General features: G+C 43.8%; 1 protein-coding gene across 1 annotated transcript in view; it reads left to right on the top strand.

Annotated features, from left to right (window-relative positions):
* Positions 1-592: 592 nt before the first annotated feature.
* SUMF1 (sulfatase modifying factor 1) overlaps positions 593-24,602 on the top strand; it is a 278,363-nt gene continuing 254,353 nt past the window's right edge. The window contains exon 1 of the mRNA XM_069206353.1: positions 593-841. Coding sequence (XP_069062454.1) covers positions 620-841 — 222 coding nt within the window. The 5' untranslated portion in view covers positions 593-619. The remainder of the gene's footprint in view (positions 842-24,602) is intronic.

Below are 24,602 nucleotides of genomic sequence, written 5' to 3' on the forward strand. Positions count from 1 at the left end.
CACAGAGAATCCTGGAATCTGTTTCTTCGCAATAATAACAAGGAGGGCATTCAGAAAACCAGTAATACAGTGGGTGAGCTAAAAAAGTTAGAACCGTACAAAGGTGCCAATCGGCAACTGTTTGTATTCTGTGGCCCTTAATTCACGTCATTATAGCTGCCAAGGGGCACTATCATCCAGTCCTGCCTTTTCAGTCGAAAGGACACTGCATAGAGGGATTGTTGAGCTCCTTCTGCTAATGTTAAAAGAAAAACTACAAGTTCCAGAATGCATTATACCATTAGCAATAGATCCAGGCCTTACGGAATGTGTCGCGCGTGTGTCTACATTTCTCTAATGGAGTCGAGTGCATCCTTAACACAAGAGAGCAAGCTGGGGAGGTTAAGTGGCCGGGAGTGGCAGAGCGAGTGTGTAAACTGTACACACGGGACAACCTCCTGTGAAATGGGGGGTGGGTGGGGTTTACAAGTGCTCGAGGGGCTATAGCGCGTTGAAGCAGGCGTCTGGTCGGAGCTACGCTTTCCGCCTAGGACACTCGTGCTTTGAACTTGGTGTTTAACTTCTGGTTTGAAAAAAGAGCAAATTCAAGTTTCCTCTGTCACGTGACCGGGCACGTCACATGACCGTAAACATGGCTACCCCCGTGGCTGGTGTGGCATTGCTCCCTCTCCTGAGCCTGGGGCTTTTGTTTGTGCTCGGACCCCTGCCCGGGGGCGGCTCATGTGGCTGTCAAGGGGGGTCCAGGGAGCACGCAGGGGAGCACAGCAAGCAGGCGGCCCACAGGTACTCCAGGGAGGCCAACCAGCCTCTGAGGGAGGAGCCGACGAGGACGCCGCCTCAGGTGAGCATCATTATTGGGGTATCCGCAGGTCTGACTGATGGGGAAGGGGGCACGAACCTGTTACTCCACCTGTGAGAACCACGGGGTCTAAACGCGTCGCTGTTGCTCTAGAAGAAACGATGGCCCATTGGAAACAACAACAAAACTACTGGATGGTTATGCTAATAAACCGAGGTGATTAAAATGAGGACCACGCCCTCTCATGTAACGGATTCATGTTGGCTCAGCTCCTAGAACACTTTTTCTAAATAGGGCGGCACTTATGCATGTAAAGAATAAGGTGCCACAGGGCCTGTTTTAGCGCTGGTGGTGCCACGTGCGACAGTCTTTTTTGCCCCCCCCCCCCGCCCACTTATTCCCTCGCTATCACCCGGCAAAAGTGCCTCTCCATAGCTCCTCGCTCACATGCATTTCAATTTTTTTTTAAATAGCTTGTCAGGGCTATCCATATGAAAAACAGATCTCTTCTCTGCGCTACTTGAAAAGAGTCCAATCTGCCACTAGATAAAAATCCAATCCCACTCTAGCAGGCACATTAATCACAGTAGTTATCATTACATTTTTATTGCTGCCTGAAAGTTGAACTCACAAGAAACACTGCAGCAAGTTATTTTAAATAATAAGTTATTGCTAAACACAGCAATCCCTCCAAGTAGTAAGTTATTGCTAAACACAGGTACCCACTCCCGCCCCCGTCAGCACCCCCACTCCAGGTCAGCGCCGCATCGGTCGCCCTGCTAAAATCGGCCCGAGGAGCCTATTATTATTGGTTTAAAATTCTGGAAATGTCATGTTACTTTGTTTTATTTTACTAATGGCATGTTTAGTTGTTCAATCTCATTGTTTTTTTACTCATAGGTAACGGGGGTATTTAGTCGAAAATTAATGTTCTTTCTACGATTACCATGCTACGACATGTATTATTCGGATTTTCAGTATGAATCACTAATTGATATGGTAATAAACTATTGGTTGATTAACTTATTTGCAAGTTTTGTGATCTGTGGAAGTTGGCAAAACAGCGCAAACCATTGTATGTACAAAGTCTGCTTTCCAAGATATCTAGCCTACTCCTTAGTAATGGACTTTGCCGTAGAGAAGGTAAATTCCTGCAATGGACGATCGTAGGACAAGCGTCAATGCTCCAGTCCACCACATGGTCCTTGATACGTGTGTTCCTTCTCTAGAGAAAGGCACGCAGTTTTCCCAATACGGTGACTGTCATGGTGTTTACCATTACACCCTCACAGGGGGCAAATGCCCTATAACTATAATCTTTTATCAAATCAATTCATGGTTTATAAAGCGGAACTACTCACCCGTAAGGGTCTCAAGGCGCTAAGGGAGGTTTGTCCTCTGAGCTTCAGTCGAAGAGCCAGGTTTTAAGGTACTTCCTGAATTGAGGAAGCGATGGTGACTGCTTGGGGTGCAGAGGCAGGGTGTTCCACCTCTTTGTCTTGAGGTAGGTGAAGGATCTTCCACCAGCCGAGGCCTTCCGTATGCGAGGTACGGTGGCTAGTGCTTGTTGAGCGGAGAGGTCCGGTGGGGGAGTAGAGGGTGATGCAGTGGTTGAGGTAGGCGGGTCCTAGGTCATGGAGGGCCTTGTAAGCGTGAACTAGGAGCTTGAAGTTAATTCATTTCTCAATAGGAAGCCAGTGGAGGTCTCTTGGGTGATTGGAGATATGTTTGCAGCGGGGAATGTCCAGGATGCGTCTGGTAGAGGCGTCTTGGATGTGCTGTGGTTTCTTCAGGTTGTTCTGGGTGGTACCGGCAGAGAGGGTGTTGCCATAGTCAAGTCTGCTGGTAACCAGGGCATGAGTTACAGTTTTGCAGCAGTCATTTGGGATCCATTTGTAGATCTTTCAGAGCTTTCGGAGTTTGTGAAATCAGGAGGATGCGACTGAGTTGACCTGGCAGGTCATGACGAGTGATGAGTCGAGGATGAAGCGGAGGTTGCGTGCAAGGTTTATTGGGGTTGGGAATGGGGCAAGTGTTGTTGGCCACCAGGAGTTGTCCCAGGCTGATGTAGACGTTCCCAGGATGAGGATCTCAGTCCTGTCAGAGTTGAGCTTCAGGCATCTCTCCTTCATCCCGGCAGAAACAGCTTCCATCCCATTTTGGAAGTTCTTCTTGGCAGTAGTGGGGTTTTCAGTCAGTGAGATGATCAGCTGGGTGTCATCGGCATAGGAGACGATGTTCAGCCCAGGGTCCCTGACGATAGATGCGAGCGGGGTCATGTACATGTTGAAGAGTGTGGGGCTTGGTAAGGAACCCAGTGGAACGCTGACGCTGGCTGCGTAGATTCTGACAGGTAAGGCGGGAGTCTGACTCAGTGTTCTGCCAGACAGGAAGGAGCATATCCATTGTAGGGCCATTCCGTGGATGCCAGCTGCGTGGAGCCTGGAGCAGCGGGTGAGGTGTGAGACAGGGATACCTTGTTTAGTGTAAGTACAATAAAATATAGAATTAGGAAAACATAACAGCTTTAAAAATTAGTCATAAAAGTTTCCATAATAAATGTATTTTAAAGTCATAGACCAATACAGTGAAGAGGAACACTTCAATATATACATATAAAGTCCTCTCAATTGAGTGATAATAATCCAAAGAAGATCAAGTCATAATATAGAAATTATCCAGTTCATCATCCAATTATCCAACGAGGAGTCATGTGGTAGTGTAATTATTTATTTTTTTTTTTAATTAGATTTTCTTTATAACATCTTTCAGCCCAGCCAACGCGTTCTGTCCAGCAACAGACTTCATTAGGGCTGTAAATTAAAAACAGCCATAAAAATCTAGCATAATTTAAAAATACAAAAAAGTAAATAATAACACTAACATGACTCTCACAATACGTATTCACTAGTCACATTAAAAATCCTTTCACGCACATGACCCCCTTCCACCCAATCCACAATTCGCAAAATCAAAGTCAAAGCAATTTGGTGCCAAAAAAATTTAATTCCATCCATTTGATGTTATTTCAAAATCACAGTTGCTAAAATGTTATTTAGCAAGCATTGTCTTAAAGATTTGTTACCTCAAGATTTAAATTTTAACAATTGTAAAGAAGTTCCAGGAACATACAATTGTTAAAATTTAAGGAGGCAGTTAGAATTATCCAACCCATCACAGTTCGATTAAAGCCTTTTTGGATGGTAATGATTTTCTCCTCAGAATGATTGGAGAGATTAACATATAATGTGTGAGAAGGAGAAATATCTCTCCCAGAGGTTTTGGATTGAAGAAATGATTTGGTTATCTGAAAAAGTTTCTTGGGTCATTATTAGCAAGTTCAGTTTGAGACGTGAACAATAACTTTTTTGCCTCCTTTATCAGGTTGTGAGACTGTGTCAAGGCAGATACATATCTAAGTTTGTCTTCCAATTTATACAGAATCCTCCACTTTTGCAAGCTGCTTGCAAGAAATCTTTTGTTTGGCCAGAGATGAAATAAACCATGGTGCAGAGTTAGCAAGGCTATTCCAACAATGCTTAGTTAGAGAAGCAAGCTCATCAATTGCTTCTGTTAGGTTAGCAACATTACGATAATAAAAGACTGGGAACAAAACATACCTTTCTAACCTGTACCATTGCAGTTTGAATGGGTCTCTTTGACTGACGTTCGTAGCTCACTGTGCTAGATTACAATTGTAACTTATGAACTGCACAGTAACAAAATTTTCTCTGAGACAAAGGCAGTAACCCACCGAGCTATGCACACTATTCCGGGATCTGCATGGTACATGTTCTTTCCAGCAGGCATATTAATCCTCTGCTCTACCTTAGATGAGTCAAAACTGCCACTAGACAAAACTCTGATCTGTCTCTAGCAGGAGCATTAATCAACAGTTATCTCGCCACTTTTATTATTGCCTGAAAACTGTTGGATATACAAGGAACTCTGCAGTGCTTTTCATAATTGCTGCACTGATACATAACCGCCCCAATAACAAAAGCAGCCCCCTACCATTCCAGCCTCCCGGGAAAATGCCCGATACTCAGTATGACCAGTGGGCCTTGAAGAAAGGTGCTTGAAAAAAACAGGTAAATGGTTCATGTTAGGCATTTTTGTAATCTGTTTCTGCTCAATGGATTCGAAGATCATTTCTATTTGAGAGTCAATAAGCTCTGTAATTAGTAGACATCACAACCGGCTGCACACTGAAGGCCCAGAATATTCTAGTGCCCACTAGTTTCTATGTGAAAACCTGATATTAATCAGACATTGACAGTCATTCATCAGGCCTGGAGTTTGTGTCAGCAGCCACAGTATTAGTATAAGGAAAGATGTCCCATACGAGTGCCTTACAATCCAAATTTCACTCCCATCCACATATAATGAGGCCACAGTTGTTACATATTTGGTGACACCTATACAAAAATATGTAGAAGGCATTGATGATAAGTTACATTATTTGTGTACTTATTCAGCTAAGTAACATTGTTAGTTGCTTTGCCCAACAGGCTTCAATTACTGCCTTCTACCTTTTATTCAGATTTTCAAAAATACATACTGTGTCCCTCGCCAAACAGGGTGTACATCTACACTGAATTTGATTCCATTAATGCACCTTATAACTAATGTAGTTGAAGGTTTCTGCTGGACCTTGCCCTTTTTTGCAGAGTCACCCCAAACGTTTCACCTTGTCCTGCCTTCCCTTGCTGAACCCATTTTTGTTGGTTACTAGGAATTTATGCACTTTTTGTGAGTGGTAAAGTGTTAATGTTCTCTTCCTAAAACATAGTACAATTGGCAGCTACCTGATTGCTACATTTAATTTACCTGTAAGGCCCTAGAAAATGGTACGACATTTACCCAGGCCCTGTAAATTAAATGCTACTAGTGGGCTGCAACAGTCAATGTGCCACCCACTGAAGTAGCCTTTTAAAACACATCTCAGGCCTGCCACTGCAGTGTGTAGTGCTGTTTTAAACTGCCATTTCTGGTGAAGTAAACTTTTACCAGGCTTAAACCTTCCTTTTTAATACTTATAAGTCACCCCTAAATTGGCCCTAAAGGTTCATAGGGCAGGGTGCATTTCATTTAACAATTAGGGCATGTGTACTGAAGTTTTACATGGCCTGACAGTGAAAAATTCCAATAGTCATTTTTCACTGTTGTAAGGCACTGTTGTCTGTCTCTTTGACTAATACTGGGTTATTTATTACATTTATTAAGTGATAACATTTGATTGGGATAAGATAGAGATATGTCTTTTACACTCAAATAAATTGTAATTTAAAGACCTCTTTAATAGTGAAGTCTGATTTTAAGTTCCAATTTTGAAAATAGCCCTTTTAGAAGGTTGTCTTTCTCTTGTCCCATACAACTGTACCTTTCTGCCAGTGTTCTGGGTCACATGACAGTGATGGTTCTACTTTTGGGGTTTGTGTTTTGTTTCCAGACAGTAACACTAAAGGTGTTTATCTTTAGACGGGATGGGCCATGCTGACAAGATAGCTGAGGAGGGATGTGCCCAGCCTCACTTACACTCCAAAGGGCATTGCCTACAGCACACACAAAGGAGCCGGACACCAAGCCTGTCCTGACTTTTGTCACTTTTAGGCAGTTAACCAGGGGGAAGGACTTTCCAAACCCAGTTTCATGGTAGGACAAGGATTCCCACCACACAAAGGCTGGAACCAGGAATACAAATTGTACCTACAGAGCAGCTAAGCAGCACTGTCCTGGACCTGTGGAAGAATCAGAAGGACGTCCTTGCTGCTTGAAGGACCTCCTTGCTGCCTGACAAGGAAGACCTGGCCTGCTTCTCTTCTTGACCCATTAGCCGTAGTGACTTCATGGGTCACTTGGCTGACCTGTGTGAGGTATAACATGCTTCAGGGGCCTCCCTGCAACTGCTCAACTGACCTGCTCCAACTAGACCTGCCTGAGCCCTGCTGCTGGCGTGTGTCCTGATCCCCAAGAAATTGTCCTCTGGTCCTAGACCTTTGTCTTGTATCAGAATGTACTCTTCCCAAAGAAAAGGTGAAGATCCTGAAGTGTGGGCTCCTTGCGACTGCGAACAGGTTAGCGTGCGCTAAAATTCTGCTGCCCACAGCAACTGCCAATGCAAAGCTCTGGTATACCTGTTCTTCACGCTGACAGTGACTGCCCGCGGTGACTGCAAACATATAACGCACACTCCACTGCACAGCAACAACTGTCAAAAGGAATCTTCAGATCTTTAGCAACTATTGTCCGCAACACTCGACCAGCTCTTTGCACTACAGCGATGACTGTCCGCGATGCCTAGCCTGCTCTCTCTCTATAGTGACCACCATCCACAACACTCAATATACTCCTTGTGGCTTCCCCCAAAGCAAACAGTACTTTTTTAACCAGACTAGCAAGGTAACTTTTTGGCCACACTAACCTAGTCCCTGTATACGACCTGCGCTCCATCGCAGTCGGCCTGAGTGTGACTTTCCCCCTGTCTAGCTTGACCAGATGATCCGGAGTTGTGCTTTGTGCCTTTAGCCCCTATTTGTACTGAAAACTTTAAAATTGAATATCTCATGTTATACTTATTGGATTTTTGTTGTTGTGGCATAATTTTATTTACTCTATTTTTCTAATGTGATTTCATATTTTTCTTGCGTTGTCTTTTCACTTTAGTACTGTTTATGTGCTACATAAATACTTTGCATTATATTAAACCTGACAACGTTTGTGCCAAGCTGCCACAGGTTAATTTAGTGACTTTTGTGGTTCATCTTGGCAAGGATTGTGGTTGTTGCCGAAGATATTGAAATTCTTACTGTTTCTAATATGACAACCGGTACCAGTATGAAAAACACTTGCTGATGCTACAACGGGTAAGGTCACTTATGTCAGAACCTCACAATTTATGAAAATCTCAAATTGCATAGGAAGATAAAAAAAATGTTTTAAAAAGTGCTTGAAGGTTTAGAACACTTTGGTAAAAAAAAAATTTTTTTTATTAAGTTCCCAAATTTTTTTTTTTCTGAACACACTATGCCCAATGCAATAAATATATATAAATACAAACTGAACTCTGTCAAGGAGGTGGGTGGGGGCTACCTCACTACACCACAGTGTACCATGCACAGTGTTATCAGGCAAAATTAATTTCATGCATAATCATTTGAAATACAAGCAATAAATGGATTGCTAGCCTTTCAAATGTAAAAATCATGCAAATCATTTTTTATTAATATTTCTGGAACGCGTGCTGTGAAGAAGGGTGTTGTGGCTGGGTGTGACTGACATTCAGCTAGCTCTACTAAAGCCACGTTCCAATAATGAAAGTAAGACTTCAATACAAAAAGGAGACTATGTCACAATAAAGTAGTGTGTGGCAGGGCTAAAATAAAGCTAAGCACAAAGGGAATCTTCTAAAAATGCAAAATAGGAGAGGAGCATTAAATCAGACCAGAGGCACTGCGACCACTAAAAAAAGACCAAATAGTGATGGTGGTGCCCTAAAGCAGTTCACAAACCTGAAGGTAGGTGGGAACCCCATAAAGACAGTGCTTTGAAAATGTAATTTCTCCTTGACTCCCTCATGCCACCGGGTCATTTTCACCCAGGTAGCATAAACCCATGAGATCTCAGAGTCTTGATGTGGCTCTGTGCTGACATCTAGGAGCAGGTGGGCAAGGTGAGTTACAGTTTGACCCCTTCCATTAGGTTATTAGAGCTGATGCTGGTTGGTATAGGGGCATCACACTGCATGTGACTGCATCTAACCCCACCAAACACTGGGATCTCCAAACAGAGAAAAGGTAGCAGTGCTTTAATAGCATGACTCAAAAAATGAGTGTCCCTAAGGGCAAACTTGTTCATGACACCATTTTACCGCACCTCCCTATCGCAGCACTATTAGCATACTACTTCGTGCCATACTTCTGCAGCTGCTAAATGATGTAAGTAGCAGGAAGATGGACCTTAGAAGATGGAAAACTGAGAGTTTTCCTGAGATTTAAACGTGTGTCCTGCGTGTGATGCTGGAGGCGCTGTGCTCACTAAGTCATCCACTCATAAACACAGATGCTAGCCTTTCACAAGGCACAACCTTCTCAAGTGGTGCTGGACTGTGCAAATAACACAGGAGAAAATATTACATTGGAATTTCTATTATAAACAGAACCATGAAGGTGGAAAATGCACTAATTACACTAACAAGCCTATATAAAACGTAAATATATCCAGCAAATACCACACAGTCTCCTTACTTTCTAGTGTCTATAGGGTAGCCGATGTACTAAAAATTCATTACCTGGGTTGATGGACAACTGATTTCCAATGAGAGATGGGAAACCTATATGTGCCTACAGTGTACCATGGACAACATGCTCAAAGAAATATTAGTGAAGCCCAGGACATGCAAGTAGCCGTGCCCTCCGAGACCCCGTGCCACACATGGCCTGCTGAGAAACTGCAGTCCATGTTGCACCATAAGCCAAAGGAATGACTAAGCACAGCAGACCATTAAAGTCTTTTACATTATACTGGGATTCTCAGTTCCCTCTTCAGTTCTATTCGCTTTGTTTTTTCTACATCCTCTAAGTAACTATCTTGCTCTCATTTCCTCTTTTTACCCTCTCCATGCACTTCCTTCATTGACCCCCCCCGCCTTGCACATTATGCACTTCTCGCTCTCTACTTCTGTCACTCCCTTCTCTATTCTCATGCATAAAGCTTGCTATTATCCCTGTTCTTCTGTTACTCTTTCTACTGCCTAATTAATATACTAATGTTTATCCCTCTCACTTTCTCCCGCTACCTCTATCGCTCTATCCTTACTCCAAGTGTCCCTGCTTGTTCTATAACATCTTCAGCTTCCCTCCTATTAACTCTACTAATTAATTCAAGTTTCTCTTTCCAGCTTTCAATCTGTTCTATCATTCTTGCTTCTGCTGTCTTTATTCCCTCACCTTTCTTAGTCTCTATTTCTCTTGATTCTGTTCCTGTTATTACTCCTCCCACTACCTCCTGCCTCTCTCCATCTTCAAGAGCAGAAAATGAATTCAGCACATGGGATGCTAACGCTGTAAAACAGCTCTCACTTCAAGGGTCTGACCTTCACTTTTAGTTAAAAAACAAAACACTTACTGAACGTTATAACCATGTGTGCATCACCATTCATTTAAATAAATGGTTATTAATAGATGAAAGACGGCGGAACCATAACACTTATGGCGTCGAAAATGATATATACTTATCTACAAATTTCACGATGCAGTGCCTAAGCATGTAGGTATATCATGTGCTTTGGGCATTGCACTTCCTGGCAACCTGACACGTACAAAATTATGTGCAAGGAAATGATTGGCTGGTTGCGCTATGTTTTTTTCCCTCTGGGCAGGACAGTGCTTAATTTGTAAATAAAAATGTGCTGGTGCTCACAGCCCTCCTCTGAAACTCGAGGCTGCTGCATTTAACGTGCAAGCGCGGAATACTGAGGCAGAGTAATCCCGAAGCTATCGCAAGACTCTTCAATCCATTCACAGCCACTCCCTGCTCCTTCAGCTCACTCTTGCAGCTTTCTGCTTTCTACCTTTGTGACGCGTTTTCATTTTTCTCTTCCTCCATCTTTCCCATAGGTGTCTTTTGCTTGCAGCAAGTGCATGAGACAGAAGAATAACGCCGGGGCTCAAAAATAAGTGCCGGTTCTTAGCACCGGAAACAACAAGCACAAATTAAGCACTGGGGCAGGATGTCATATAGCACAGTGTACAGTGTATCGGAGCCGGGGCACTCACTTTCTCTGGTGGTCAGTAAACTGCCTCTCACTTGCTATCCACCCTTCAGCCGCTGTGCCAAGGCTGATTCTGCCAGTTCAGGCCGGGTGCCCTGCGGTCCGAATCTCAGTGCAGTTTCGGTCATGGGAGCAAGTCAAGATCCTGTGTACAAGTTAGAGAAGAGGGCCCACAACAAGTTACAATGGAGCCAGTGCTCGAAATGGAAAAATGGAAATGCAGGTACTCTGTACCTGCTTGTTTCTGAGAAGTGCCGATACTCTCAAATGAAATTACTTTTTCCTTGAGAAGTGCAGGTACTTTCCCTCTTAAAATAAAAAAAAAGTGCCGGTTCTCGGTTCCGGCCCATTTAAAGCACTGATAGGAGTAGTGGCGGGGGTCAGACTCTGGTGCGCAGCTCGTTTGCCCCCGCACAGTAAGTGCTGTTCCTGGCGGGAGCAAGTGGTAGGCCCTGATTTCCTTTCCCAGTTCAAGTCCCGAGGCCCCGCCCTGCGTCCTTCTCGGTTGAACTGTCTTTTCAGAAACAGTTTAAGAGGCAGCAAGGGCCTCGATTCTGAAAAATCTAGATAATACACATTGCAGCAGAAAAGCATGTACCTGAAGACAGTGCTCAAGTGTATAATAATAATAACAGCAATAATGAGGCCTGTGATTTGGGGAGGGGGGTGCACTCACAAAAATATAGACTGGCCGTGCCCCCGCTGCCGCCCGCGACTACGGCCTTGCCCAACAGCATATAATTGGAAAACAAGCATTTGCAATGCAACGGGTCTCACGTTTGCTTGAGCTAGCGCAATTAGCATTGTAAACTCCTAACAGGACTTTGCTTCCACATAAATAGAAAATTAAAATAAATCAGTTTCACATAACTAACTGGACTTTTCTTGCCATATAAATTGAAAAGTAAAAGTTTCACATAAGCGCGCCCACGGCCACCATCAGTGCAAAGCAAACACACAAAGGGAAATAAAAGTTCACTTGTAGTGAAACCTATTGGCAAAAGTGCAATTATCTAGGTAACCGGCAAAAGTGCAATTAACTATGTAACAGGGTCGATGTCATGCAAAGCGCTCGACTTCTGCCCAGCGTGATCACGCCTCGCAAAAAGAGAAAAAGTAGCCCAGAAACCCGACGGAAAACATGGAGCCTTGTATGTTTTCAGTACTTGGTCGCTGCGCTCGAGGAGGGCTAAACACCGGAAAAGGCATGACTTACGCATGCCTTTCGCTAATAAAAGCAAGCAGATTTTAAAAGGCAAGCTCACGAACCAATGAAAGAAACTGATGTGACATGAGTGTGGTTTGAAGCCCAAAGAGAGATTACAATACGGGACGGATCGCTTTGTGCTCGCCTCTAACCAGGAGCAGTAGTTGTATGCAACTTAACTTTCAGATTATGCTGCACTTCATTTTCAATTAGGTCGGTGTTTTCAATTCTCTGTTTTGATGAGCGTTCTGTGAGTGATGTACCTTCTCTTACATCGTTTGCTACGTTAAATATTCTTTGTAAAAGGGTACCCCTTTTCATGTTTACAATCAGGCTGTTTCAGATGCCAGCACAGTATTGCCCATGGGACAGCAAGGCATTCCTGTTATTGTGTTCTGGTATTGTGCTTTTGAGGGAACTTGCTTCCAGAGACTGACTCATGTGTTGGCTGCCCAGTAATGTACAGTTTATTTTCTCTGTGTTTTCTTTGGCTTTTAGAATTGGTTCTGTGGAAAAGTCTGCAAGTGGGATACTTTTTCATCCCACCCTCACTAAAATGCATCATTTCCCATTTGTAAGTTTAATATACATGTCGGTTTCCTTTGGCTGTGAGGATTTTAAAGTGGCGGCTGCTTTGGGGACACATCTGCACTCTCTACAAATCAAGGCCCATATCCCTCACTCTAACACACATATTTACGTATGTGTTAGAAGCTTCTCACAAAGCAATGGGGCTCGTAGCTCACAATTCCTACTGCAGCAACTCAGGGTCATTAGTTGTCATGGCAGATTGGTTTAGAACTTTTTCTTCCAGATGGGGCTCAGAAGGTCGTATCTCGTTTTCCTTGTTGGCTACGGAGTGCCCCATGTTAATCAATTCAGTGGCCTCTCCTCGTGTGTGTGTGTCTGTGTGTGATGCCACCGGCAGCCCTCCTGTGTACACTAGGAGTGCTTTCCTGTGTGTACACAGATAATGCGCTGCTAAGGTTTGGGCTTTTCAAAGAAGGATGTATGCTGGGAAAATGGGCGTCCTGCACTCTGAACATATTTTCTGTCGATGGTGCTTCAGTGGATTACAGCAGATTTTCTCTAATTAAACCTATCCAAGACTGAATCCCTGTTTGCGTCTTTAATGATCTCTGTGTGTATCGCACTAGTTTTGCCCTTATTCATGGGAGTCAAACCCACTCCAGCCAATATCTTGTGCAAATTGGTGCTGCCCACTGATCCCAGGTTGTTGATGGAAAACCACTGATTGTAGCTAATTCATAGCACAGCTGCTCTATTTTTGGTTTTAAAGCCTGTGTCCACATCTGCAAACAGGTTTCTTAATTGGTAGCCCATGCACAGTGGAGTCAAGTTCAAGGCATCGGCCATTGTGCACGCAACCTAGTGCCTTCTGATGCCATAATTCATGGAAGCAAAGGTTAGCTGCCTGACATACCCCTCAGAAGACCCTCGCATTGAAGGCCTCTATGATTAAAGCAGTCATAATGGGTGTTCAAGCTGTCTTTGTCACTGCTGCAAAGCTATGGATCTCATACTACTGCTCTGCAAGGAACGGTTAGTGTGGAGGGTTTGGCAGTCAGATAAGACCTGGGTGTTTCCTTTTATTTAATAAAGGAGAGGCATTTTGTGTTCTGTGCAAGATGCTTTTGTGGCAGCAAAAAGATTTATGACATAACATAACAAATGGGGCGTGGAAGCTAATACTACTGTGGTATTCTGTAATAATCATGGAATAGAATGTCTGCTTTGTTCTGAGAATGTGCACACGGAAGAGGTGAAGATTCTAAAGAAGCAGACATTTTTGTAACAATGGGATGGAATGATAGATGAAGCCCTAGGTTATGGAATAAACTACTAAGAAACATCGCTGTGTGGTATGGCTTTGAGGGAGCGTAGCTCTTATACTCAAAACTAACATGAAATGTTATGAACTAATGCATAATAATGTCGCAAGGAAAATGTATTAATGTGTTTTTGCTAAACGTGCGCTCGAAATGTGCCCACGGGGAGTGGCCGCCAATGTATATGATGATTGATGAAATTAACTAATGATGAAATAATGATGCGTTAATGAATGATTTTACACTAATATTAAGAGTTATATGTTAATGTTTTGCTAATTAATTCACTAGGCATTAGTTAGCATGAGTCGGGGCCTAGCTGCCCGGTTTCATATTAAATGTATTTCTCTAACGTGCAGTGTGCGGACTTGCTGAAGGACATGTACTTGTATTTTTCCAGAGGCTAGAGGATGAGTGTAACTGTAGTAGATCCGTTCTCATGAAATTCGACTTGCTCAAGGAAACATTCTTGCTGAATGCAACAGTGTCGACTTGTATCGGGTACAAGGTCGCCTAAACCAGTATAGACAATGGAACCACTGACTGGGGATGCGAGAGGACCACGAGAATATGAAATCATACCGGACATTCTACCCGTTGGAGACGTCAATCACAAGAACCAATAAACTACGTGAGAACTGTTATGAGGTGACAAATTTGATGGTACGACTGGAGAACCATTGGATGGAGATAGTGGGGTGCCAAATCTGCCCAATTAAAAATTAGGGGACTGTATAACAGGAAAGGGATAAAAACCTTTGACACAGGGAGCCAATAGAGATGCCATTACGAATTATTCTTGCTATTACCAGAGACTTTGTCACTCTGCCTAAAGACTTTGCTGTTTGACTCTTCAAACCATCCTCGCCCTTACCTTACCCGTTCTATACGTCTCCTCCTTATGAGGGAAGTGTCCCTACTTATCCCGTCTTGCTGAACTTTGCTCTGTTTCCTGGCTGATGGCGTATCAACTGATGTCCTGAGGATGAAGATTGACTCTGTATGCTGACCCATTACGGAGGGTAACTATGTGATGATGAAATTGTAATTGTCTGTTTGCCTTTCCTTTCTAGGTACCAACTGCTCCTTTTGACAGAGACCATAGTTAGATGTTTTTCTAAATTTGTGTTGCTAAATTGTTTTGCATGAAGCCCAACATGCCAATGCTAATTCGAGGTTAGTTAAGGGGTTCACTAAACGGACACAAATAGACAAATGACTGAATCAATGCTTTGTTGAATAATGCGCTAATGATACTCTGGTAAGGTTAACCTATGTTGACGTCGTGTTATGTTCTAATGTTCGTTATCTTTGCTTTGATGAAATCTTATTCGAGTTACCATATTATGACAATGTTGATGTGTTTCATGGTTTTGAGACTAATAAACTTACTAGTAGAATTGTAATCAATCGGGAAAAACATCACAAAATCGTACTAAACTGGTGTGGTTATTCATGACTGAAAGGTCATGGTGGTTTCTGAGTCTTATTGATGTCATTGATTAATCTAATTGATTTGTTATGGTGAATATTGATGACGTTATTGACTGGTTGATTGACATGTTGATCAGTTATCTCGTCTTAAGGTGTCTTCAATCAGGGTCAAAATATTCATCGGCCTAAAACGAGTCCCTGAGTGAATAAATTAACTAGTTTGGGACGCGTTAGCAGCTCTGGTACCAGAGGATGGTTTGGCCCTTTGGGGGCCCTAGGACGAGGGACCATTGTTTAAAAGTGTTTTTGAAATAATGCAGATTGGAGGTATGATGTGTCTCTAAATTCCCCATGACTTTCCTGGAATCTCTGAGCTTGCCTAAGTGTAGGATTCGCGCTTGCTCAGCTTATGCATATCGCAGGTGATTTGTGAAGTTTGTGTGGATTTAGGTCAGGTAATGTTTTAGTAGGAGTGGGTGTACTCCGCAGTATGAGAGTAGGGAAGTTGGCGAACTTCATGTGAATGTGGCGCTTTATGCTCAAAAATTGTCCACGTGGTTGTTGGTGACGTACAGACCTGTTGTGGTCTGAGACTCCGGAGTATATTGAGAAGTCTATGAGACAACTGGTTTATGTTGTAATTTGTGCGGTTTAAAAGGTCAATCAGACGTGGTTGACAAGTCAAGTTTGAGTCAAATGTGTGAATGAAACCTTCAATGGAGATTTGGCAAGTTCTAAAGTGCACTAGAACGAACCATTGACAAGTCAAGAGTAGGATTTGCGGGTCGAATTCTGCTTGCGAGTGCGGGATCTGAGAAGGAGAGAGTAGCGGCCAAGGCTTCAAGTGAAATCTCTGTAAAGTTCTGAAGCGATTGTGTTACCCTTCCTGTAGTAAACCGGCAAATTTGGGTTTTGTTGTTAAAGGTGCTCGCAACATTGCATTCGTTTCTGTGTGAATAGAGAGTGAGGAAGACAAGCCGCAAGACTTTGTCAGCCGCAGTGTGTGTGTGAGTGTGACGTCATTGGAGCCGCGCTGGGATAGGCCAGTTACTGAGAGGGGTCGCGCACGGATTGGCAGCCGTCCGTGAGAGGCAATTGGTTGAGAAGGTAGGCGAAGAGTGTTCTGGGAATTATAGTCACTTCCTGATTAGATTCTAAACAAAATAAGACGCAAAAAAATGAAGTTTTTCAAGGCTCTAAAGAGTGCTTTGAGGGGAGATACATACATTACAGCGAGTGTGGGGTAGCCTACACCCCCAGAGGATACTCCGGCTTATACCGTAATGGAGGAGAAGGGAGTATCGCCATGTCTTTGGTTAAAGTAGTGGTGCAAAATGACAGAAAAGGAGGGATGTTTGGTGTTTCCGGAGTACGGAACGTTCAATATAAGAATTCTGGAAAATTTGCAGAGGGTGTTAAGTGAGCAAAAAACGCCCGAGACCAGCTCAGTTTGAGGCATTGGCAATTTGGGATATAATGGCCATACAACAGAGACAGCAGAAATTTGTGAGGAGAATGAGAAGAGCAGAAAAGACTCTAGCGCAGGCTAGATGGGATAACGAGACTAAGATGTGGAGAAGGGGAATAGTTGACGGAGTTAGGATGTTTCTGGCAATAACTCAAGATGACGAGACACAGGGAAAGAAGGCCACTTGTAAGACAGACAAGGGCTCTAGTAAGCCAAAGGAGACTCAGAAGTCTTGGGCAGATGTAGATGATTCAGACGATGAGGAGTTTCTTAATCAATTGTTACTTGATCGCCCGCCACCATATGCCATGAATGATAATGGACCAAGTACTAGTGCGGGTCCTGAAGATCTGACCCAAAATCAGGGTATCATAAATACAGCACAGGCAAGTAATTCAGTTCCTGTACGGAATGGTGATAGTGTACCCACTGCACCAGACACGCAGATACAGTTGCAGCCACCACCAATTCAGAGGCTCTATCCTGATGCCCCAGTATTGGAGACAACTACGAGTTTGATGGTGCCGCCTGATCCAGTATACACGAGAGCAAAATTAGTGCAGATTGAGCCAACTCCACAACTGCTGCCCCAGCCGCAGCAACAGGTGGTTCAGAATTACACTTCTGTCACAGGACCGCAGTCAGTGGCCACAGCACCCATGATGAATCAAGCAATGGGAGTTAATGCTCCACAGGGTTTGGGAATTGGACAGACACCAGCTGCTATATCACTGCCAATTACTGTTGGTCCACCAGTTCTGCTGTATGCGCAAGCTAAGCCTAGCGTATGTGACCAGGGGATAATGACCCAAGAGGCGATAAGAGGAGGGTTCACAGGAAACTTGCAGGGAATGACACAAGGGGGCAGACAGCCGAAAGGTCTAGATCCTTGTTGGACTTCAGTCCAATTGGGGTTCCTTTGAAGACAATGAGGCAGGCAGGGTTGGGTACACTGACCCCACAGGTGATGAGTGCAAATACGTCACAGACATCAATGATGCAGTCTGGAAATGTCTCGTTGCAAGGCTTAACAGCGCAACAGTTGAATGAGTGGTTAGACAAGCTCAACGCTCCGCAGACTACCTCAGTGACTGCAGAGAGATCAGAAAGAGAGGAATATCTGAATTTTGTGAGGCTGGGTGTGAAAGCCACAGCATTAGTAGAAGGAACGATGGGGGTGAACAGATTAGAGTCATACACAGAAGCAGAATTGAGGTTTCTGTGCCTCAAAATAACCAAAGAAGTGAGCAGGGTGCATCAGAGGTTGGCAAACCTAGCAGACAAATACGGCATAGACTTAGACAATACTAAGCATTTGAACAGGAGTTATAGGTTAGACTTCGAACCTAAAGATTTCGATCACATGTGATCCACCGGAATGAAGGCACATCTTAAAGAGATATTGCAGAGTGCTCAAATTTGGGGAGCATTAGAGAAGTGGGAAGGCAGATGGGCAAAGAAGAGAGATAAGGAGAAAGGTTATTGCCCGGAACCGAAGCAGGCGAAAGCTGCACCAGACACGGGGACAATAAAAATGTTACCAATGAGAGAAACAGCTGGAGGGGTTCTAGTCCATGTACCGTGGTCTAGGGGTGACATCCTGTCATTCACAAATGATTATCCCAGGTTGAGAGAGAAGCCGATAGAGTGGTACCAGCAGACGGACAGGTTTGTGAAGCTTGCAAAATGTCTTTGGGAAGACTTGAATACCCTGTTTGAGATCATAGTTCCAGCAGATTTGTGGCTTGAATGCAAGAGGGGTGTGTATTGGCTGACAGAGGAACTGGCAAGGGAGAAAATTACTGGAGCACCGTCTTCTGAAGTGATGAGGTATTATCATAAGGTGATTGAATTTTTGAAGCAGAAGATGTCGCCGAAAGTTCCTGATTAGCAGAAAATTGATCGAACGTCACAGGAGGGCAAAGAGTCGATACATGCCTACTATGAGAGGTTGTTGAAGGCATTCAAACACTATAGTGGCACTGAGGTTGTAGAACCGAAAGACATGAATCATCTTGTGTTCAGGTTTGTTGAAGGGCTGAGACCAGAGATTAGCCAGATGATTAAGAATCATTTGATCTGTTGGCAAGCAAAGCCGATTGATGAGGTGTTACAGTATGCGAAATACTGTAGTGACGAGATTGAACTGAAACAGAGAAAGTTGAAGGAGAAAGTGATGGTGATGCAAACTAAGGCAGCGCAAGCAGGGATGCAGGAAAACTGAGTACAGCAGATGGTACAGCAGCAACCGCAGGGAAACGGAATGTTTCATTCACAACCGAGAGGACAAGGAGCTTTTGTGAACCGTGGTCCAGATATGAATACTGTGGTGGTTCAGAATGATGTGCAAGGGATGAAAAAGGTGTTACCATGTCACGCATGCGGGGACGTGGGGCACTGGAAGCGGGAGTGCCCAGTGCAGGATGGTGTTGTTCAATAAAGCAATGATGTTGGTACTTTTCAAAATGTGAGGGGTCCAAAAGTGAGGGGTCAAAATCCGAACTTCCAGAATAACATGGTGCAGAATCAGGGTCTCCAGCCTATGCAACAAATGCAAATGCCACGTGTTCAACCAACACAGATGCCGCAGGTACAACAGCAGATTCTCATGGTACCTAGACAGCAAATGCAGTTACCATTAGCTCCAATGGGACAGCAACAGGTGATGCTTACTCAACAGGTCACAGGTCAAACAATGAGTCAAAATAATACAGTACAACAGTTCCCATTGCGTGGTGAGGATGGAATAAACGATGAATGGTCGGATGATTGTTCAGATAGTGAGGAGTGCAGGCTTGCAGCGTCCCTAGAAGTAGATCAGAGGGGACCTTATGTAGAGGGAAAGGTGATGGGTCATAAGGTTTTGTTCCTTGTTGATACAGGGGCTATACGCTCTACAGTCAGAAGTGCAGAGGTTCTGAAATTGCCACTTTCGGGGCGTACCATAAGGGTGGTAGGAGTGGCAAATCAGTTCCTGACAAATCCGATTACAGATCCAGTCCAAATTGAGATTGGTACCTTCCAGGGATTACATAGATTTGTAGTCTGTGACTCGAGTCCTGTATCCCTACTGGGAAGAGACTTACTGTGTAAGACGAGGTGTTCGATTACCTGTTCAAATGAAGGGATTGAGGTGCAGACAAACAGTGATGATGAAGGGGACAATGGTCAGATCTCAGAGCCAGAGACGGAAACCGCAAATGAGGAGTACCCTTTGATAACCTTATTCCCGATGTTCACAGTGACTGACTTACCAGCCGAATTACAGGGAACAGTGACGGAGAAAGTGTGGGACCTGACAGGAAAGGAAGTGGGACTAATAAGAGGAGTAGAATCAGTCAAAGTAGAGGTAAAGCCAAATGCAGTGTTTCCCCAGGTACCGCAGTACCACATGGCACAAGATGTCCTTATACAGTTGACACAGATAATTGCAGACTTTATAAAGCAAGGAGTCCTAAGAGAAGTGATGAGCAGCCCGTGTAATTCACCAATAATGGGTCTGAAAAAGCCTTGTGGGAAAGTTCAAGTTGTTCAAGACTTGAGAAAAATCAATGAGATTGTGGTAAAATGTTGCCCCATAGTGCCAAATCCAGCTGTCATTATGTTTCAGGTTCCGTGTGATGCAGAGTGGTTCATAGTTGTGGACCTGTCTCAAGCATTCTTTTCGGTGCCTCTTCATGAGGACAGCCAATTTCTTTTCAGTTTCAAATTCCTGGACAAGGTTTACAGTTGGTGTCGAATTCCTCAAGGGTTTTCTGAATCACCTTCCATCTTCAACCAGATATTGAAGAAGAACTTGGAATCATTAGAATTGCCTTTTAGTTTGACTCTAGTACAGTACATTGATGATTTGTTGATTGCGTCCAAAACGGAAGATGACCGCAGGTACGATACTATTGCCTTACTGAATCATTTGGGAAAGAACGGACATAAAGTGTCCCCAAAGAAGCTAGAGTACTGTCAGAAAGAGGTGAAGTACTTAGGTCACCTGATTGAAAAAGGGTTGAGGAAAATATCCAAAGAAAGAGTGACAGCCATATTGCAGATGAATCCCCCGACAACCAAGAGAGACGTTAGGATGTTTTTGGGAATGGTGGGCTACTGTCGTCAGTGGATTCCCAATTTCTCGATTATCTCCAAACCTTTGGTGAGATTGACTATCAAGGAGATTCAGGATGGCCCGGGTGCCATAACCATGTCCGAGAAAGAGATGAAGGCATTCATGGAACTGAGGGAAAGCATGTGCAGGACACCAGCTTTTTAGGCATGCCTGATTACACAAAGCCTTTTGTACTTTTCTATCATGAACGTGATGCTTGTTCTTTGTCTGTCCTGACACAGGTCCATGGAGGTGCAAATCGCCCAGTAGCATATTTTTCAGCTACTTTGGACCCAGTCGCAGCAGCCTTACCGGGTTGTTTGCGCACAGTTGCAGCAGTTGGTCAAAGCCTCACTCAGTGTGAAGGCATAGTGATGGGACATCCCTTAACAGTAATGGTCCCACATTCAGTTGAAATCCTGTTGACACGAACAAAGACTCAACATATGACAAATGCTCGCTTAACTAAGTATGAAACAATTATACTGGGGTCACCAAACGTATCCCTGAAGAGATGCACTGTGTTGAACCCTGCAACTTTGCTTCCTAACGAAAATGCAGATATTGATGATGCTGAGGAGGTAGAACATGATTGTCTTGAGGTAACGGATCTGTGCACCAAACCGAGACCCGACATTAAAGATACCCAATTGGAAGAAAAGGATTACATTATCTTTGTTGATGGTTCATGCCGGGGAGACTCAGTAGGAGTACTGAGAGCTGGATATGCCGTGTGTACAATATCTGGTATCCTAGAAGCATCCTGGCTCGAAAGAGTTTACGCTGCTTAAGTGGCCCAATTAATTGCTCTTACTAGGGCATGCCACGCTGCTGGGAACCTAAAAGTCACTATCTATACTGCAGCAGATACGGATTTGGAATTGTCCATGATTTTGTCCAGTTGTGGTCACAGAGGAGCTTCCTGACGGCTTCTGGTTCTCCAGTGAAAAATGGTGAAAGAATTAAGGAATTGTTGCACGCGATTCAATTACCTCTTGAAATTGCCATGGTGAAATGCAATGCTCATGTTAAATCACAAGACTTTGGGCCTGATTACAACTTTGGAGAAAGTGTTAATCCGTCCCAAATGTGACGGATATACCACCGCCGTATTACGAGTTCCATAAGATATAATGGACTAGTAATACGGCTGGTGGTATATCCGTCACTTTTGGGACGGATTACCACCTTCCTCCAAAGTTGTAATCAGGCCCTTTGTGTCAATGGGAAATGGATATGAAGATCAAGTCGCAAGGTTTTGTGCATTGAACTGTATATCGTTTCAAGATCAATGGGAATTGTTACCTGAAACTGAAAATGAAACATGCTCAGGGTATGCATTAAGGGTGGTTGACACACTGGATGAGTTGAGATCATTACAGGGACGTGCCAGCAAGGAGGAGAAACGCTCTTGGCTCAAAATGCAATGCGTACAGAGATCTGATGATTTATGGGTTTCAGGAGAGGGAAAAATGGTTTTGCCAAACAGCCTTTTGTCACAGTTTGTGAGGTTTTACCATGGTCAAGCACATGTTGGGAGAGACGCAATGATCAGGTTGTTCAAAGTCGATTGGTTCAATCCAAAATTCAGACAAGCTGCAGAAGTCATCTGTCACAGGTGCATTATCTGTCAGCAGATGAATGCGGGAAAAGGGACCGTGGTGAATTTGTGCCACTTTGGGTGAGCAGTAGGTCCATTTAGCAGAATGCAGATGGATTTTAATGAAATGCCTATGTGTGGAGGTCTGAGGTACGTGTTGGTGATTGTGTGCATTTTCAGTCACTGGATTGAAGCTTACCCTACACGTAGGAATGACAGTCTCACAGTAGCAAAGCTGCTGCTTAGGGAATTGATACCACATTTCGGGTTTCCGATCTCTTTAGAATCAGATAGGGGAAGTCACTTCAACAATGAGGTGATTAAGCTCTTGTGTGCTGAATTGAACATTGAACAGAAATTACACTGTAGCTACCGCCCTGAAGCATCCGGACTAGTGGAGCAGATGAATGGTACCTTGAAGTCGAGAATGGCAAAGATGTGCACAGCTACAAATTTGAAATGGCCAGATGCATTGCCCTTAGTGCTGATGTCAATGAGAAATACACCCTACAAGAAAACAGGACTGTGTCCTCATTAAATTCTTATGGGCGAGCTAAGAGATTGCCCACAGTGCCTACCAATGTTCTTGTGAATATCACGGATGATATGGTGTTGGACTACTGCAAGGGTCTGGCTGACGTGGTCCGCTCTTTCTCTCACCAGGTGGAAGCTACCACATTGCCACCAATAAGTGATCCAGGTCACACCCTGAAAGCCGGTGATTGGGTTGTTGTCAGGAAACACGTGAGGAAGTAGTGTTTGGAGCCACGTTCGAAGGGGCCATATCAAGTGATACTGACAACTACTACTGCTGTGAAATGTGCAGGACTTCCAAACTGGATCCATGCCAGTCACACAAAGGAGGTGACGTGTCCAACTGATGAGGAACTCGAATTGTCCAAAACAACAGCTGCAGAGAAGGAAGTCTCAGGGCCGGAGAGTAATCAAAGGGAAACTGAGACTGAAGGAGAGCCCGTTGAGGACGGCTTGGTCACTCAAACAGCAAACGAGATCCAGAGGGGGTGACCGTGAGCCTATCTCAACTGAGGCACCAGGAGAACCGACCCAGAGAGAGGTTCTCCCAGAAGCAGACGGATACAAGTTTGAAGTCGAACCCCTAACAGACCCTGAAGGCGAAGGAGGTGAGGTAGAAGGAGGTCAAAGTGTTCCAAATCCTCCTGAGCCGCTTGCAGATCCATCAAGAGAGAACACCATAGCACAAGAGGAGGGCACTGTTCAACATCCTGAAAGGCCGAGCGCTAGGAAAACACTTAAAGGAGATAACTGGCCGGAGCCACAAGCTGCAAAGGAGAAAGTGGTCCCTAACAGAACAATAGAGGAAGAAGTCGACACAACCAGGAAAGAAGATCTCAGTGAAGGGGAGTAGCAGGGTGATCGAAAACTGAAAAGAAAGAGAGTTGCAAACAGGAGGTACGCAGGTCCTGAATGGGCGTATGCAACATCAGCTGAGTGGCAACAAGAATTCTTGGCATTCTGTTGTGATCGAGAAATTCCAGGTCAATACTACGGCACCTGAATTCGACCATAGAAAGAGACTGTGTTAAGTTGAAATTAAATAGAGAGAGAGAAACCTGAGAAAAGAGACTGATAAATTACCGGATGTGACACTATTAACCTGAATTGACTCTGAAAAACCGATTATGACAAGCTGCTAACCTGATTTGACAAAGGGTCCTGGAAGTGAGTGAAACGCTGTAAATACTTGCCAAGAGAGAGACTTTGCACAAAAAAAAGGGCTTTAGATCATCCTCAAGTTGATTGTTTGCTTTGTTATTCTGCTCTCTGATTCTTTACAGATCATGAGTAACATTAGAAATAATGATAATAGGGGTAGAATTCGTGGTTGGTTGAGTGTTATTTTGGGTGTTGTGTGTGCAATAATAATTATAGGTGTGATTGGGGGAATGCCATTGGTGGATAAGAGTGCGATTAACAGTGCTTCAGCTCCTGAGACTGCTACACTAACACCATGGGGAAGGTTTGAGCAAGATACGAGGTATTTGCATGAGGGAACTAACACGAAAAAGGAACTATCTACTAATGTCTTCTATCGCTTGTTGAATGAGTATGTTGAGACAATGGATGCAAAGAATTGCTATGTGTGCACGAAGATTCCTTCGTCAGTACAAGGGGTTACTTATCATAGTTTGCAGCTTACCTACGTAATAAGCTGTAGTTTGCTATTAACAAGATTCTATGATCAAGAACATATTCAATACTTCTATTCTAATCTAGATGTAGTGTTTTCTTTTGTGCCTATAATTGAGTTTTTGAGTAAAATAGCTAAAGAACATAACATAAAAATAGTTAGGGTTTCTTTGAGCCGACACTGACATTTGGGACAGCTTATGC

The sequence above is a fragment of the Pleurodeles waltl genome, chromosome 9 (genome assembly GCF_031143425.1).
Source record: "Pleurodeles waltl isolate 20211129_DDA chromosome 9, aPleWal1.hap1.20221129, whole genome shotgun sequence".
Classification (NCBI taxonomy): domain Eukaryota; kingdom Metazoa; phylum Chordata; class Amphibia; order Caudata; family Salamandridae; genus Pleurodeles; species Pleurodeles waltl.